General features: G+C 42.4%; 1 protein-coding gene across 1 annotated transcript in view; it reads left to right on the top strand.

Moving 5' to 3' along the window:
• The window catches only part of LOC132406619 (leucine-rich repeat transmembrane neuronal protein 4-like), a gene marked incomplete at its 5' end in the record, with an annotated part of 50,009 nt that extends 36,683 nt beyond the window's left edge, over window positions 1–13,326 (top strand). The window contains 2 exons of the mRNA XM_059992818.1: window positions 10,879–11,016; window positions 13,193–13,326. Coding sequence (XP_059848801.1) covers window positions 10,879–11,016; window positions 13,193–13,326 — 272 coding nt within the window. The remainder of the gene's footprint in view (window positions 1–10,878; window positions 11,017–13,192) is intronic.
• Between the last annotated feature and the right edge of the window lie 513 nt (window positions 13,327–13,839).

Below are 13,839 nucleotides of genomic sequence, written 5' to 3'. Positions count from 1 at the left end.
CCACAATCTCTCCAGCTACTTCCTTCAAAATCTGAGGGGTGCATTCCATCAGGTCCAGGAGATTTATCCATCCTCAGACCATTAAGCTTCCGGAGCACCTTCTCAGTTGTAATTTTACTGCATATACTTCACTTCACTGACACTCTTGAATGTCTGATGTTCTGCAGATGTCTTCCACTGTGAAGACATGCAAAATACGCAATCACGTCCTCTGCCATCTCTGCGTCTCTCATGACAATATCTCCAGTGACATTTTCTATTGGTCCTATATCTACCCTCAACTCTTCTTTACCGTTTGTATACTTAAAAAGGCTTTTAATATCTTCTTTGATATTAGTCACCAGCTTCCTTTCATAATTCATCTTTTCCTTCCTAATGTCTTTCTCATACCCTTCCATTTCTTAAGATTATGATAATGACCTAATGTGTTGGGATCATTCTGTCAGAAACTCTGAAGCAGGTGGACCATGGTTGAACTAACAATTCATTGGGAAGACTGGACTGAGTAGGGGTTTGACTATAAGAAAGCTGTATACCAGGAACTGGTGGAACGGTGTCAAAGACGGGTGGAAGGCACGGTGCGAGCCTATAGCAGTGGGGCGTAGAAGGTTTGTTGGCTGCTCGCTGTGTAGAACCTCTTCCTTCCCTGGCATTGATGGAGCTGCAAAGAAAAGAGTTATCAGGACCGACACAGATGACTATAGATCCAGAGGAGTGACCTGTAGACCAGTGCTGGTGGGACACAAGCTGGGGCCTGATCAACCCTGGCTGGGTCACCTGGGCGAGGGTGTCTAATGTTGAGAGACCTGAGACATCCGATGACCCCAGGTTACATCACTGATGATGTCTCCCAGCACATCGGCAGCACAATAGTTAAATTACTACACTGAAATCCCATAACATGTGCTGTTTATCTGAAATTATGAGTTTAATCGTTACTAAGGTAATTGGAGAATAGAAATTTAATTGATCAAATGTCGTACAGTACAGAATTTGAGTGTGTAAACTGCCAGGCACCTACTTCCATTTATCTTACAATAATCTAATTTTATTCACCACAAATTCCCATCAAGTCCCAGGTTTGACAGCTTTCCTACATATACAGTATTTTGCAAAAGTCTTAGGCTTTGGCACAGTAATGTATGTACTAAATAAAACAAAAACTTAAGACTCACAGATATTCTGTTTCAAGAGCAAATAGAGGATGGAGGTTAATGTCTTTCCATCATATGTTTCAAATCAAATCAAAATTAACCCACACAGGCAACGATATATGAAGAAAAATAAGACCATAAAACCATGAGTTGTAGGAGCAGTATTAGGCAATTTAGCCTTTTGACTCTACTCTGCCATTTCATCATGGCTGATCCATTTCCCTCTCAGCCTCAATCTCCTGGAGGAACTCAACAAGTCAGGCAGCATCTATGGAAAGTGTCTAAGGCTCAGAACCTTCATCAGGATTGGAAAGGAAGGGGGAAGAGGCCAGGATGAGAAGGTGGGGGAAGTGGAAGGAGCACAAGCTGGAAGGTGATAGGTGAAGCCAGGTGAGGGGGAAGGTAGGTGGATGGGGGAGGGGTATGAAGTGAGAAGCTGGGAGGTGATAGGTGGAAAAGCTAAAAGGCTGAAGAAAAAGGAATCTGATGGGAGAAGAGAGTAGACCACAGTGGGAGGGGAAGGGAAGGGAAGGAAGTGAGGCACCAGGGGAGGTGATAGGAAGCTAAAGAGAAGAGGTAAGAGGAGAGCCAGAATGGGTAGTGTGGAGTAATTACTGGACATTAGAGAAATCAATGTTCTTGCTGCCAGGTTAGGGACTACCCAGATGGAATATGGTAAATGGTAGAGCATTGAAGAATGCAGTAGAACAGAGTGATCTAGGAATAATGGTGCACAGTTCTCTGAAGGTGGAATCTCATGTGGATAGGGTGGTGAAGAAAGTTTTTGGTATGCTGGCCTTTATAAATCAGAGCATTGAGTATAGGAGTTGGGATGTAATGTTAAAATTGTACAAGGCATTGGCAAGGCCAAATTTGGAGTATTGTGTACAGTTCTGGTCACCGAATTATAAGAAAGATGTCGACAAAATAGAGAGAAGATTTACTAGAATGTTACCTGGGTTTCAGCACCTAAGTTATAGGGAAAGGTTGTACAAGTTAGGTCTTTATTCTTTGGAGCATAGAAGGTTGAGGGGGGACTTGATAGAGGTATTTAAGATTATGAGGGAGATAGAGTTGACGTGGATAGGCTTTTTCCATTGAGAGTAAGGGAGATTCTAACAAGAGGACATGAGTTGAGAGTTAGGGGGCAAAAGTTTAAGGGTAACACGAGGGGGAATTTCTTTACTCAGAGAGTGATAGCTGAGTGGAACGAGCTTCCAGTAGAAGTGGTAGAGACAGGTTCGGTATTGTCATTTCAAGTAAAATTGGATAGGTATATGGACAGGAAAGGAATGGAGGGTTATGGGCTGAGTGTGGGGCAGTGGGACTAGATGAGAGTAAGCATTCGGCATGGACTAGAAGGGCCGAGATGGCCTGATTCTGTGCTGTAATTGTTATATGGTTATATGGAATATCAAGTGTTGTTCCTTGAACCTGACAATGGCCTCATCATGGCAGTAGACTAATTTCAGATGTCAATGGTGTGACCAATTCCCTAATATTATGGAAGCCAAAACCTAAGTTCTCAGAGCCTGCCAGCGCTGAGTTTTCCTGTAAAAATTCATTCCACTTCAAGTGCTTTGAGTGTGAAAATGTGACAATGAATTTCATGCATTTTTTATGGAGTTCACTCACCACACGTGGAATCCTGCATTGCTGTGTTTGAAATTCTGTTCCCTCTGCATGGAGCAGTAGGATTAAACATTTTTACTGAGTTGTGCTAGTTATGGTACACACTGGGCAAATTGCAGTGCAAAAACTGAGAAATGTGTTCACCTAGGCAAAAAAATGTGCACTCAAAGGTGGGCTCCATATAAGAGTGCCAAACTCATGTAAGAAGACCTATCGATTCACTGTGCGATCAGTCAGCCCCCTGGGCCATTTACCACATTCTCGCAATCGATCCATTGAGGTTCAAGTTTGTCTGATGTCTGACCTCAACTTTCCCCAGTCGATATACACGATATGAAAGACAGCACCCACGTCCCAATTAGTTTAAGGTAACTCTGTTTTGCGTGGGGTCTGGTATGAATTACATTTTCTACTCATAACTCGTTAACATGGAAGATGATTCAATTGTAACTAAATTTACAGTCTAATATTGGGCAGCTTTTTCTTGATCTAGTGATGTGAGTTTGTACGATGGCAATTGGAAACACAAGATTCTGCGGATATTGGAACTCCAGAGAAACACACACAAAACGCTGGAGCGATATTAAGTAATGTAATTAAATATTACTATCACTAACAGTGACCATTAGGCTATCAGATTATTGTACAATGATTGCTTCAGTAAAGAAAATCTGCTTATCTTTATGTTTCTTAGCCATTGTTACTCCTGACCCACAGCACTGTGGTTGATCACGACCAATAGTCTCCTGAAATATCCTTTTCACACGGATTAAGAGATATTTAGGAATGTATAATAATTTATGGCCTTGCCAGTCACATCCCATCTTGTCAGATATTCATATTCTATATGTAGAATTAACTGTGTGCTTCTGCAAAAAAAAAAAAAAAATCTTTCTGCACAAAAAAATCCTTGTTTATCTACAACCTGACTCTGGCAAACTGTGTCATTTCATCTTTTCCATAGTCTACAAAAAAATTGCAATGAAAGACTCAGTTTTATTTACATCTTTCATCAAACACATGTTTTTTTCTTCCCTTTACAAAGGTAATAAATCCAGCAGCCAAATTCCTGTTTCATATCCTCATTTTCAAATTGGTTGAAAATCTTTAGGCACCCTGCCCTTTGAGCAGCCAATTCCTTTATATTTCCTGGACTAGAATACAAGTATATTTATTTGGGTTTATGGGAAGACACTTAAACAAATAAAATAATCTCTAATAAGGGATAAGAAAGCAGTACAACTTCATCATGCAATTGATGTGAGTTTCATGTACTTCCAGATTAGTCTGCGGTGCAGATAAACCACATTGTCTGCTTGAGTAAGTTGGAAATAATCTTGAAATTTTAAACACCAATGATCCATGGATCATGACCCACAACACATAAGAGCAAACTACCCATAAACACAATTATTATCATCACTGTAATGTGCCATGTCATATGACTTGGGAGATCATGGTCTATGACCATGATTGTTCTTGCTAAATTTTTCTACGGTAGTGGCTTGCCATTGCCACCTTCTGGGCAGTATCTTTACAAGACCCCAACCATTATTAATACTCGTCAGAGATTGTCAGCCTGGCGTCAGTGGTCAGAGAACTAGGACTTGTGATATGCTGCTGATATGACCATCCAGCCCCTGCTCCCATAGCTTCAAGAGACCCTGATCAGTAGGCCAAGCAGGTGCTAGACTTTGCAAGCTAGCCAAGAGATGGAGTGCCTTACACCTCCTTTGGTGGAGATGCATCTCCACCCCACCACCCATAAATAGAATACATTACTCTTTTTCGGTTTCATCTGTCAGCTCTTCCTAGCACCTTCCTCCGCCCTCCAGAAAAGCATAGCTCATGGCATCTGTAAACGTTAAGTTGTGACTTACTAATTTGTCACCATCCTTGAGTTCAAGAGCCTCAAGGTAATATTGCAACTCTTTAAAACCCTGGTTAAACCACCCCAGTTCCATTCTGGTTGCCTCATTAGAGGAAGTATGCGAAAGCATTAGAGAAGGTGCAGAGGAGGTTTATTAGGATATTGCCTGGGTTAGGAAGTATGTCTTTTCATTTTCAATCTTTTTATATTGATTTAAAAAAAAGAATACAAATCAGAGGAGAAGTTATATCAAATACATATTTCAATAAAAGTACAAAGAAAGGAATATACACTGTTAAAATCATGTATAGTATAGTATTGAGCTAACATATAAAAGGACCACAACTCCTCTTAAAAATTCATAAAAAAGACTCAAAATTTCTATTGTTGAGAAGAAAAACCCACCAAACTAACCTAAAACAAAAAAAAAAGGAAAATAAAAGACTGGACAGTCCATTTGAGGATATAATTACAAAATAAAAAGGGAAATAAAAACCATCTGGTCAAATCTGAAACATCACGGAGAAGAAGAAAAAAGATTACCTAAACATTTTTTTTAAAAAAGGGAAATTTAAAGGAGCATGTCTTTTGAGGAAAATTTGAGTGACCTAGAGCTTTTCTCTTTGGAGCGAAGAAGGATGAGAGATGACTTGATAGAAATGTACAACATTAGAAGCATACATCAAGTGAACAGGCAGAGACTTTTACCCAAGGTGGAGATGGGTAATACAATGAGGCATAACTTTAACCTTGTTTGGGTGTCTGGAATGCCCTGCCAGGGATGGTGGTGGAGAAAGATATGCTAGGGATAGGCACATGGATGATAGAAAAATGGAGGGCTACATGGGAAGGAATGGTTGGATTGATCTTAGAGTCGGTAAAAAGGTCGGCGCTACATTGTGGGCTGAAGGGCCTGTACTGTGCTGTAAGGGACTGTAATGCTCAATCATCCACAGATCATGATAAGAAACATGCAAGCTGTTAGTAAACATAACAAATAATGCATTTCTTGTTGCATGTGTCAGTTCTTCCCAACACTTACTGCGCCCTCTAGAAAAACATAGCTCATGGCATCTGTAAATGTTGCTCCTAGTTGCTAATTTATCAACGTCCCTTCATTGTTTCCAGTTCTAAACTCTACCTCACAACACCATAAGCAGACTGCACCAATAGTGAATTATAGTGGTGGCTGACCAACATGTTACCAAGGGCAATAAATTTCAACCTTGTCAATGCCATCCACATCCCAAAGAACAAATGGGAAAAACACAATGGGGAGAGGTATCATGGTCATCTCTTAATATATGTTGAAAAGGGGGGAAAAGGGAAGCTGCTAGAATGGTTTCCTATAAAATATTTATCATAACTAAAGAGCAGTCATGAGAGAGATCCAACCAGCATTAGTAAGGTTCAATAAGTTAGTTTAGTTTTTTGAGAGGCTATGAGGGTTATGACCCAAATTCCAATCTGGGCACGGGGGAGGTCTGTTTGTCCTTTATTCATTGGGGTTGGTTGGTGGCTTATTGCAAAAGGCCAGGATTGGGTAGACAGTGGCGAAATGCTCAACAGATTAATTACCTTCTGTAAATTGCCACCGGTGTCAATGGGTTGCTGAAGAAAAAGGGGGGAAGTTACTGGTGATATAGTGGTGACTGAGATTAAGAGCTGGATTCAATCCAATGAGATGAATGTCCGTCTACCACGGGATACTGAAATAAAACAAGAAGGTAGAGGGTCTGAGTGATTTATTGCTCATTTTATTGATGTCAAAAAAGAATTGCAATGTCATGTGAGGAAATCAGCAGGTTAGGCAGCATCTATGGAAAAGAGTAAAGAGCTAATGTTTCGGTCAGGCCAAGACCCTTCATCAGGATTGGAATGGAAAAGGAAGAAGCCGGCATAAGAAGGTGTAGGAGGGGAAGAAGTTCAAGATTTTATTTAAGCCATTCTGTCCCTTTGAGCTGCAGCCCAGTATCCCTAGCCTAATCATGCAGCAGTTTACAAATAACCCAGCAAGCAGAAAGACTGCAGACTGTGGGAGGAAACTGGAGCACCTGGAGGAAATCCATGCAGTCACAGGAAGAACTTACTAACTCCTTACAGGCAGTGGTGGGAATTGAACCCATGTCGCAGGATCTGTAAAGTGTCATGCTAGCCAGTACGCTATCATGCTGCTGCAAGATAGAAGCTGATAGATGAAGCAAGGTAAGAGGAAATGTTGGTTGGGGTTGGGAGGGAGGGGATAAAGTAAGAAGCATGGAGGTGATAGGTGCAAAAGGTAAAGGGCTGAATAAGAAGGAGTCTGATAGGAGAGGAGAGTGGGCCATGATAGAAAGGGAAGGAGGAGGGACACCAGAATTAAAAGTACATTCTGTCTCTGGAGAAGGCTTGGCTGGTGGACTACTCATACAGAAAGTTGATGCACCACAGTTAGATTTGAAAGCTGTCAGCTGGTGACACTTAACAAATCGTACTTGGCTTTCTTATAAAACACGACTGGGCAAACACACAGTACTCTTCCACCATCGAGGGGGAGATAAGATTGCCCCCATTATCCTACAATGAGCATTGCAATTCATTCTAAGTAGTTCTTAAAAAGCTTTTATCATGCAGTCAAGCAGAAGCATCGATACATAAAATAAGACACCGCACTTACTTTCCTCTTCAATTGGGATGGCGGCCAGAACTTAAGTAATTGTAAAAAGGTTTTAATTGATTTGAACGCTGAACATGTGGAGAATCAGCACAGGCTATTGTGATTAAAATCTCAAGATGGGTCAGTCACCTTTGCAACACTTCAAAAATCAGCCATCGCAATAACATACTGGAAAAAGTAATTGGCTGAAGGTCATGGTGATGCATGAAATCATTGCTACTGAAGTATTGAATCACTGTGATCTTCAAAGTTAACTATGTGTGTAGAAATGGGAGGGATAGCCTTATTGGAAGGCTCAGAGACAATGTTAAATGAGACTATAAAATATAGGGGCAGAATTGGCTCATCGAATTTGCTCCACCAGAATATCATGGCTGATCCATTTTCCCTCTCGGCCCCAGTCTCCTGCCTTCTCCCTGTATCCCTTCATGCCCTGACTAATCAAGAATCTATCAACCTCGGCTTTAGACATGCCTAACGAATTGGCCTCCTCAGCCACCAAGTGGCATTGAATTCCACAGATTTTCCACATTCTGGCCAAAGAAATTCCTCCTCATCTCCATTCCAAAAGGATGTTCCTCCAGTCTGAGGCTGTAAAGCAAGTACAATGGTAAACACAAGTGATACACACACACACACACACACACACACACACACACACACACACACACACACACACACACACACTCTCTCTCTCTCTCTCTCTCTCTCTCTCTCTCTCTCTCTCTCTCTCTCTCTCTCTCTCTCTCTCTCTCTCTCTCTCTCTCTCTCTCTCTCTCTCTCTCTCTCTCTCCCTCTCTCCCTCTCCCTCTCCCTCTCCTCATCCTCTCTCTCTCTCTCTCTCTCTCTCTCTCTCTCTCTCTCTCTCTCTCTCTCTCTCTCTCTCTCTCTCTCTCTCCTCTCCCTCTCCCTCTCCTCTCTCTCTCTCTCTCCCTCTCTCCTCTCCCTCTCTCTCCCTCTCCCTCTTCTGTATGGAAAGTAGAAAGGTCTGCATTTACGTAATGCCTTTCATGACTCTGTCCTGAAGCACTTTACCACAGGACTTTTGAAGAGTAGTCATTGTATGAAATGGAGAAGCCAAATTAGAGCTGCAGGGAGCAACATAACAATGAGCAGATAAACCCAAGAGATTCTGCAGAGGCTAGAAATCCTGAATACACATACAAAATGCTGGAAGATCTCAGCAGGTCAGGCAGCATCTATGGAGATGATTAAACAGTCGATGTTTTGTGCCAAGACCCTTCATCAGGGCATGATGGAGGGTCTCTGCCTGAAACATCAAATATTTATTTCTCTCCATAGATGCTGCCTGACCTGCTGAGTTCCACTAGCATTTTTTATGTATTAACAAGAACACCAGGGCAAATGGACCAGAGTCCACCAGACCAAACAGTCTGCAGAGTCTATTTAAGCTGTTGCAGAGTCTATCTAAAAATAGCAGTGAAGTCTGAAAAGTGTTCTTGAACTACACCGTTCAAAAGCTCAAAACTACTGCAGGCACAATTCATTATCAAATCCGTAGCAATGTCCTAGATGATTTCTTTTTAATACAATGAGTAGAAGATAGTTAAGCATCCTGTGTGTGTTGCTCAAGATTTCCAACATTGGCAGGATGTCTTGTATGTCCCTTTAGCCTCCCGAGCCTGATCTGTCATTCAGTTAGATTCTTGCTGTTCAGAATCTTAATGATCAACCTGCCTTGGTTCTGTATGCCTCACAAAATGCAAATTATGTGTGTGTAATCTCTTTTTCTATTGATGAAACAGTATTGGAGTTACTGGCTGAAAGCCCTTAGCCCAACAAAATAGTCTGGAGACTGCATATCAAACAGGTTCATTAATGAACCTCCCAAGATCTATGCAGCAGTGGTACTAGCTTGTGACTAAGGGTGATACAAGGTAGATTCAGACACTTAATTATCTCTGGGCACAGATGCAGAGAAGACTTTCAGCACTCTTGTTGCTTTGTGGGTGATAGCATTGACCAAGAGGAACTTTTGATTTTAACAACGTTGCTGGTATTTTAGAGTTAGAGGCCAGGCGTCCGCTCTATGCCTGAAGTCCAGCAATGTAAATGAGTGACAAAGAACATCCAGCGTCCAGACCTCCACTCCACCTTCGAAGGGCAGTGACATGGACAAGTGTCAAAGAACATACATGGATGTCCTGCTATCCCAGGATCAGTTGGCTGTGCGAGCAGAAGGCATGAAGGCCTTTCAGTCAATGAGATCAATGGGGTTTGGTGAAGATCAAAGCCCAAAGATTGACTGGGAGTCCAAAAGTTGAAGCCAGACAACTGGAGACAGGAGAGCCAGAGGAGTTGGAGAGGGTATGTGTATGTGGGAGAGAGGGGCTAATTTGGCTGTTGATGTTCTTATTGCCTGTTGGGTAAGCTGTTGTTCTGCCAAACATTGTGGGCACACTGTATTGCCACCTCCAGCACATCTTCAGGTTGTGATGATTGTTAACACAACTGACACATTTCACTCTATGTTTCAATGTACATGTGATAAATGAATCTGAAGTGGCATAAATTGGAATGGCTTTTGGTTGCCAGAGTTAAGAGTTAAAAAGTAGGAAGCGCGACCTTTGACCCAACATGCCCATGATTGTAAAGTTGGCTATCTAAACTCATCCCATAGATCCTTATCCCTCAGAACCTTGCTTCTCCTTGTACCTGTCTTCACAAACTCCACTGACAGCAAGTTCTTCTGCTGTGGCATGACAGATACTATATACTAGATACATATACTACCCTGAGATTCATTTTCTTGCAGGCATTAACAGTAGAACAAAGAAATATAATAGACACACACAAAATGTTGGAGGAGCTCTGCAGGCCAGGCAGCATCTATGGAAAAAGAATATGGTCAATATTTTGGGCCAAGAAAATGTTGCTTGGATTGCCAGCATCTGCAGATTTTCTCTTGTTTATGATCGAAATACAATAGAATCAGTGAAAAACTTCACATGAAGACTAAGAAACAACCAATGTGGAAAAGAAGACAAACTGTACACATATAGATAATACTGAGAACATGAGTTGCAGAGTCCTAGAAATTGAGTCCAGAAGTTGTGGAATCAGTTCAGAGTTGAGTGAGGTTGTCCGCACTGGTTCAGAAGCTTGATGGTTGAAGAATAATAACTGTTCTTGAACCTGGTGGTATAGGACCTAAGGCTCATTAACCTCCTTCCTGACGGCAGCAGCGAGAAGAGAGCATGGCCTGGATGGAAGGTTCCTTGTCACTGGTTGACGCACCGCTCCACTGTTGAGAACAGAATCAGAGAAGGCAGGAATTTTAATGAACCAAAGGTTAGCCACCAATGTTATGGTTCTCCCTGGTGCTAGAAGTTAAGTAATTTTTATCCACTGATTTTTCTATTCAGTTATTGAGGGGGAGGATGAGCGGTGGAGGGAAATCAGTGTACTGTGAGGGCTGAAGAGATTACAAATCTGCTATGAGCTTTTTATGCAGATTAGATGGTGTTACTGTTATGTAACAGAGCTCTGAGTCATTTTTGGACTCTGCAGTGTTGCTGTTACATTTGTTTATTTTTAAATGTTAGTCTTTTTAAAGGTTGCTATTTTCCCCTTCTTTCTTGCTCTAACATTCGCTGGAGTACAGTTCCAGGATCTCTTGCTGCAGCCAGATTTCTGGGAGATCGCCGTCACTGGCAGGGCCAACATTAACAACCCATCCAGAGGCAAGTGTACACACAGGTGCGATGAAATGCAGCATCACAGGCACATAACATTACAGATGCAACATTCACAAAAAAAACATAAAAGAGCAATTTTAACTAATTATTCTGAAAAAAAAACCAGAATTTGAATAAAAGATTCATTTAGTGCAAAATGGTCATAGTGTTGCTACACTGAGTTAGTGATTGAGATTGCCGGTTGATTCAAGAACAGAACTGTTGAAGGGAAGTATTTGCTATTGAACATATTGATGTGGGATTTGAGGCTTCTGTGGCTCCCGCCTGATTTTAGCTGTGAAATGGCCTGGTTGGTAAAGATCTTTGATATACCTTCTTGAGGAGGCACCCAGTGTCGACACCATGTAGATAAACTGGGGAAGGATTGGCCTGTAAGATATTGGGCTGACTTCATTATGCCACAGCCTCTTATGTTTATGTGCCTTTGAACAACCATACCAGATCATGGTTCGTCCATTCTTAATCCGTATCAAGGTGCTAATAATGAGCTAACTTCTTGAATCCCCGGAGTTTGTGTGGTGAAGGTGCTCCCACAGTACTGTTGGGGTTTGGGATATTCAGAGCCGGTGACAGCTTTTTCCAAGGCACGGCAATTATTAACTAAGAGTGCAACTTAATAATGTTGCTTCAGCAACATGTACGAATGCACGATGAGCTGGTCAGGCAGCCTCTGTGGAGGGAAATGGACAATTGGTGTTTTGATTCCTGACCCTTCATTTGGACTGAAAGATAGAGGGGATATAGCCAGTAGAAAGAGATGAAGGAAAGGAATGGAGCAAGACTTGGCATATAACCATATAACAATTACAGCACGGAAACAGGCCATCTTGGCCCTTCTAGTCCGTGCCGAATGCTTGCTCTCACCTAGTCCCACTGACCTGCACTCAGCCCATAACCCTCCATTCCTTTCCTGTCCATATACCTATCCATTTTTTTTTAAATGACAATATCGAACCTGCCTCTATCACTTCTACTGGAAGCTCGTTCCACACAGCTAGCACTCTCTGAGTAAAGAAGTTCCCCCTCATGTTACCCTTAAACTTTTGCCCCTTAACTCTCAACTCATGTTCTCTTGTTTGAATCTTCCCTACTCTCAATGGAAAAAGCCTATCCACGTCAACTCTATCTATCCCCCTCATAATTTTAAATACCTCTATCAAGTCCCCCCTCAACCTTCTACGCTCCAAAGAATAAAGACCTAACTTGTTCAACCTTTCTCTGTAACTTAGGTGTTGAAACACAGGTAACATTCTAGTAAATCTCCTCTGTATTCTCTCTATTTTGTTGACATCTTTCCTATAATTTGGTGGCCACATATAATATGGAGGAGGGGAGAATGGAAATTGTGCCTGAGGCTGGAAGGTGATAGGTGGAAGTGTCAAAATTTCTGCTTATCTCAAAGTTTCCTTTCGCTGAGCACCTACACTCATAAGACCATAAAACATAGGAGCAGATTTAGTCCATTTGGTCCATCGAGTCTGCTCCAACATTCGATCATGACTGATTTATTTTCCCTCTCGTCCCTGTTCTCCTGTATTCTTGCTGGAACCTCTGATATTCTTACTCAGTCTGCCATATCTTTCTGGATCTCCTGGTTGTTAGCCATTTTAATTCCCATTTCCAAACCCACACTGGCACATCTGTCCTCGGACTCCTCTACTACTATGTTGAGGCTAAACACAAGCTAGAGGAGAAGCACCTCAAAATTACACCTGGGTAATCTACAACCCAATGGTTTCAAAGGTACATTTACTGTAAGAAAGATGTACACAATATACATACTGAAACACTTTTTCTTCGCAACCATCCACAAAAACAGAGTGCCCCCAAAGAATGAGTGACAGTTACAACCCCAAAGGCCTCCCCAGCTCCCCTACCTCCTGTGCGTAAGCAGCAGCAAGCAACGATTCCCCTTCTCCCCACCAGCAAAAAAAAAGCACTCTGAGCACTGAGCACTCAAGCGAGAGCAAAGCAACAGCAAAGACACAGACTTACAGTGCTTCAGAGATTACTTGTTCACCCGGTATTCGACATACCACATGCTCTCTCTCTCTCCCTAATAAGGGAGAAAGAGATGTCTCCATTTCACAGCGAGAGGGGAGACATACAAACAACATGCTGGTTTATGTTGTTAAAAATCTGTTGCGTCACTTTTTCCAAGCTCTGTGCCCAAAGGTCTCAGGTATCTGGGCACGTAGCCTGAGATCTTCAATCTCCCACGACACACCGATCTCTTGCCCGGACACCGACCTTCGATCCGCCCGTCTGCAGAGCAACGAGATATCAGCCCTCTGAAGGTGAAGGTGAATCGAGCTCTTAGACCAAGCTCTTGGCGTGCTGAATAACAGCCAGCTGTGGAACCACAAGAGTGGGTCCCGTTCCTGCAAAGAACCATAGTCAGCGTGTAGTCAGGGTCTTCAAAAGAACCCTGAAAGGGAAAAGTAGAGATATTAAAGATGGAAATAGAGCTGTTTCCAAGGATGCAAGCAAAGGAGTCGCCGTTAGGTGCCATTAATCCTCCTAAGCTCCTAAGCAATGAACTAAGTTTGAGCAATGAATTCTCCGACTAATGCTAAGCTGCTCTCCCTTCATTCCTTTCCTCTCTCCTCCTGATCTACCTAGATCTTCCTACGTCCGCCCCATCCCCCCACTGCAGAGTTCCTACCCCTTTCTCCATCCACTCTACCTGCCCATCACCAACACACTCCTCCCACAGTTCTCCTGACCCCCACTGCCCTCATCTATCCTCCCTATCTCTACTCCTTGATTCCATGCTCCACCTTAATCTTCTCTCAGATTGCATCATCC

The sequence above is a fragment of the Hypanus sabinus genome, chromosome 1, assembly GCF_030144855.1.
Source record: "Hypanus sabinus isolate sHypSab1 chromosome 1, sHypSab1.hap1, whole genome shotgun sequence".
Classification (NCBI taxonomy): domain Eukaryota; kingdom Metazoa; phylum Chordata; class Chondrichthyes; order Myliobatiformes; family Dasyatidae; genus Hypanus; species Hypanus sabinus.
This window is presented reverse-complemented; position numbering and strand designations above follow the sequence as displayed.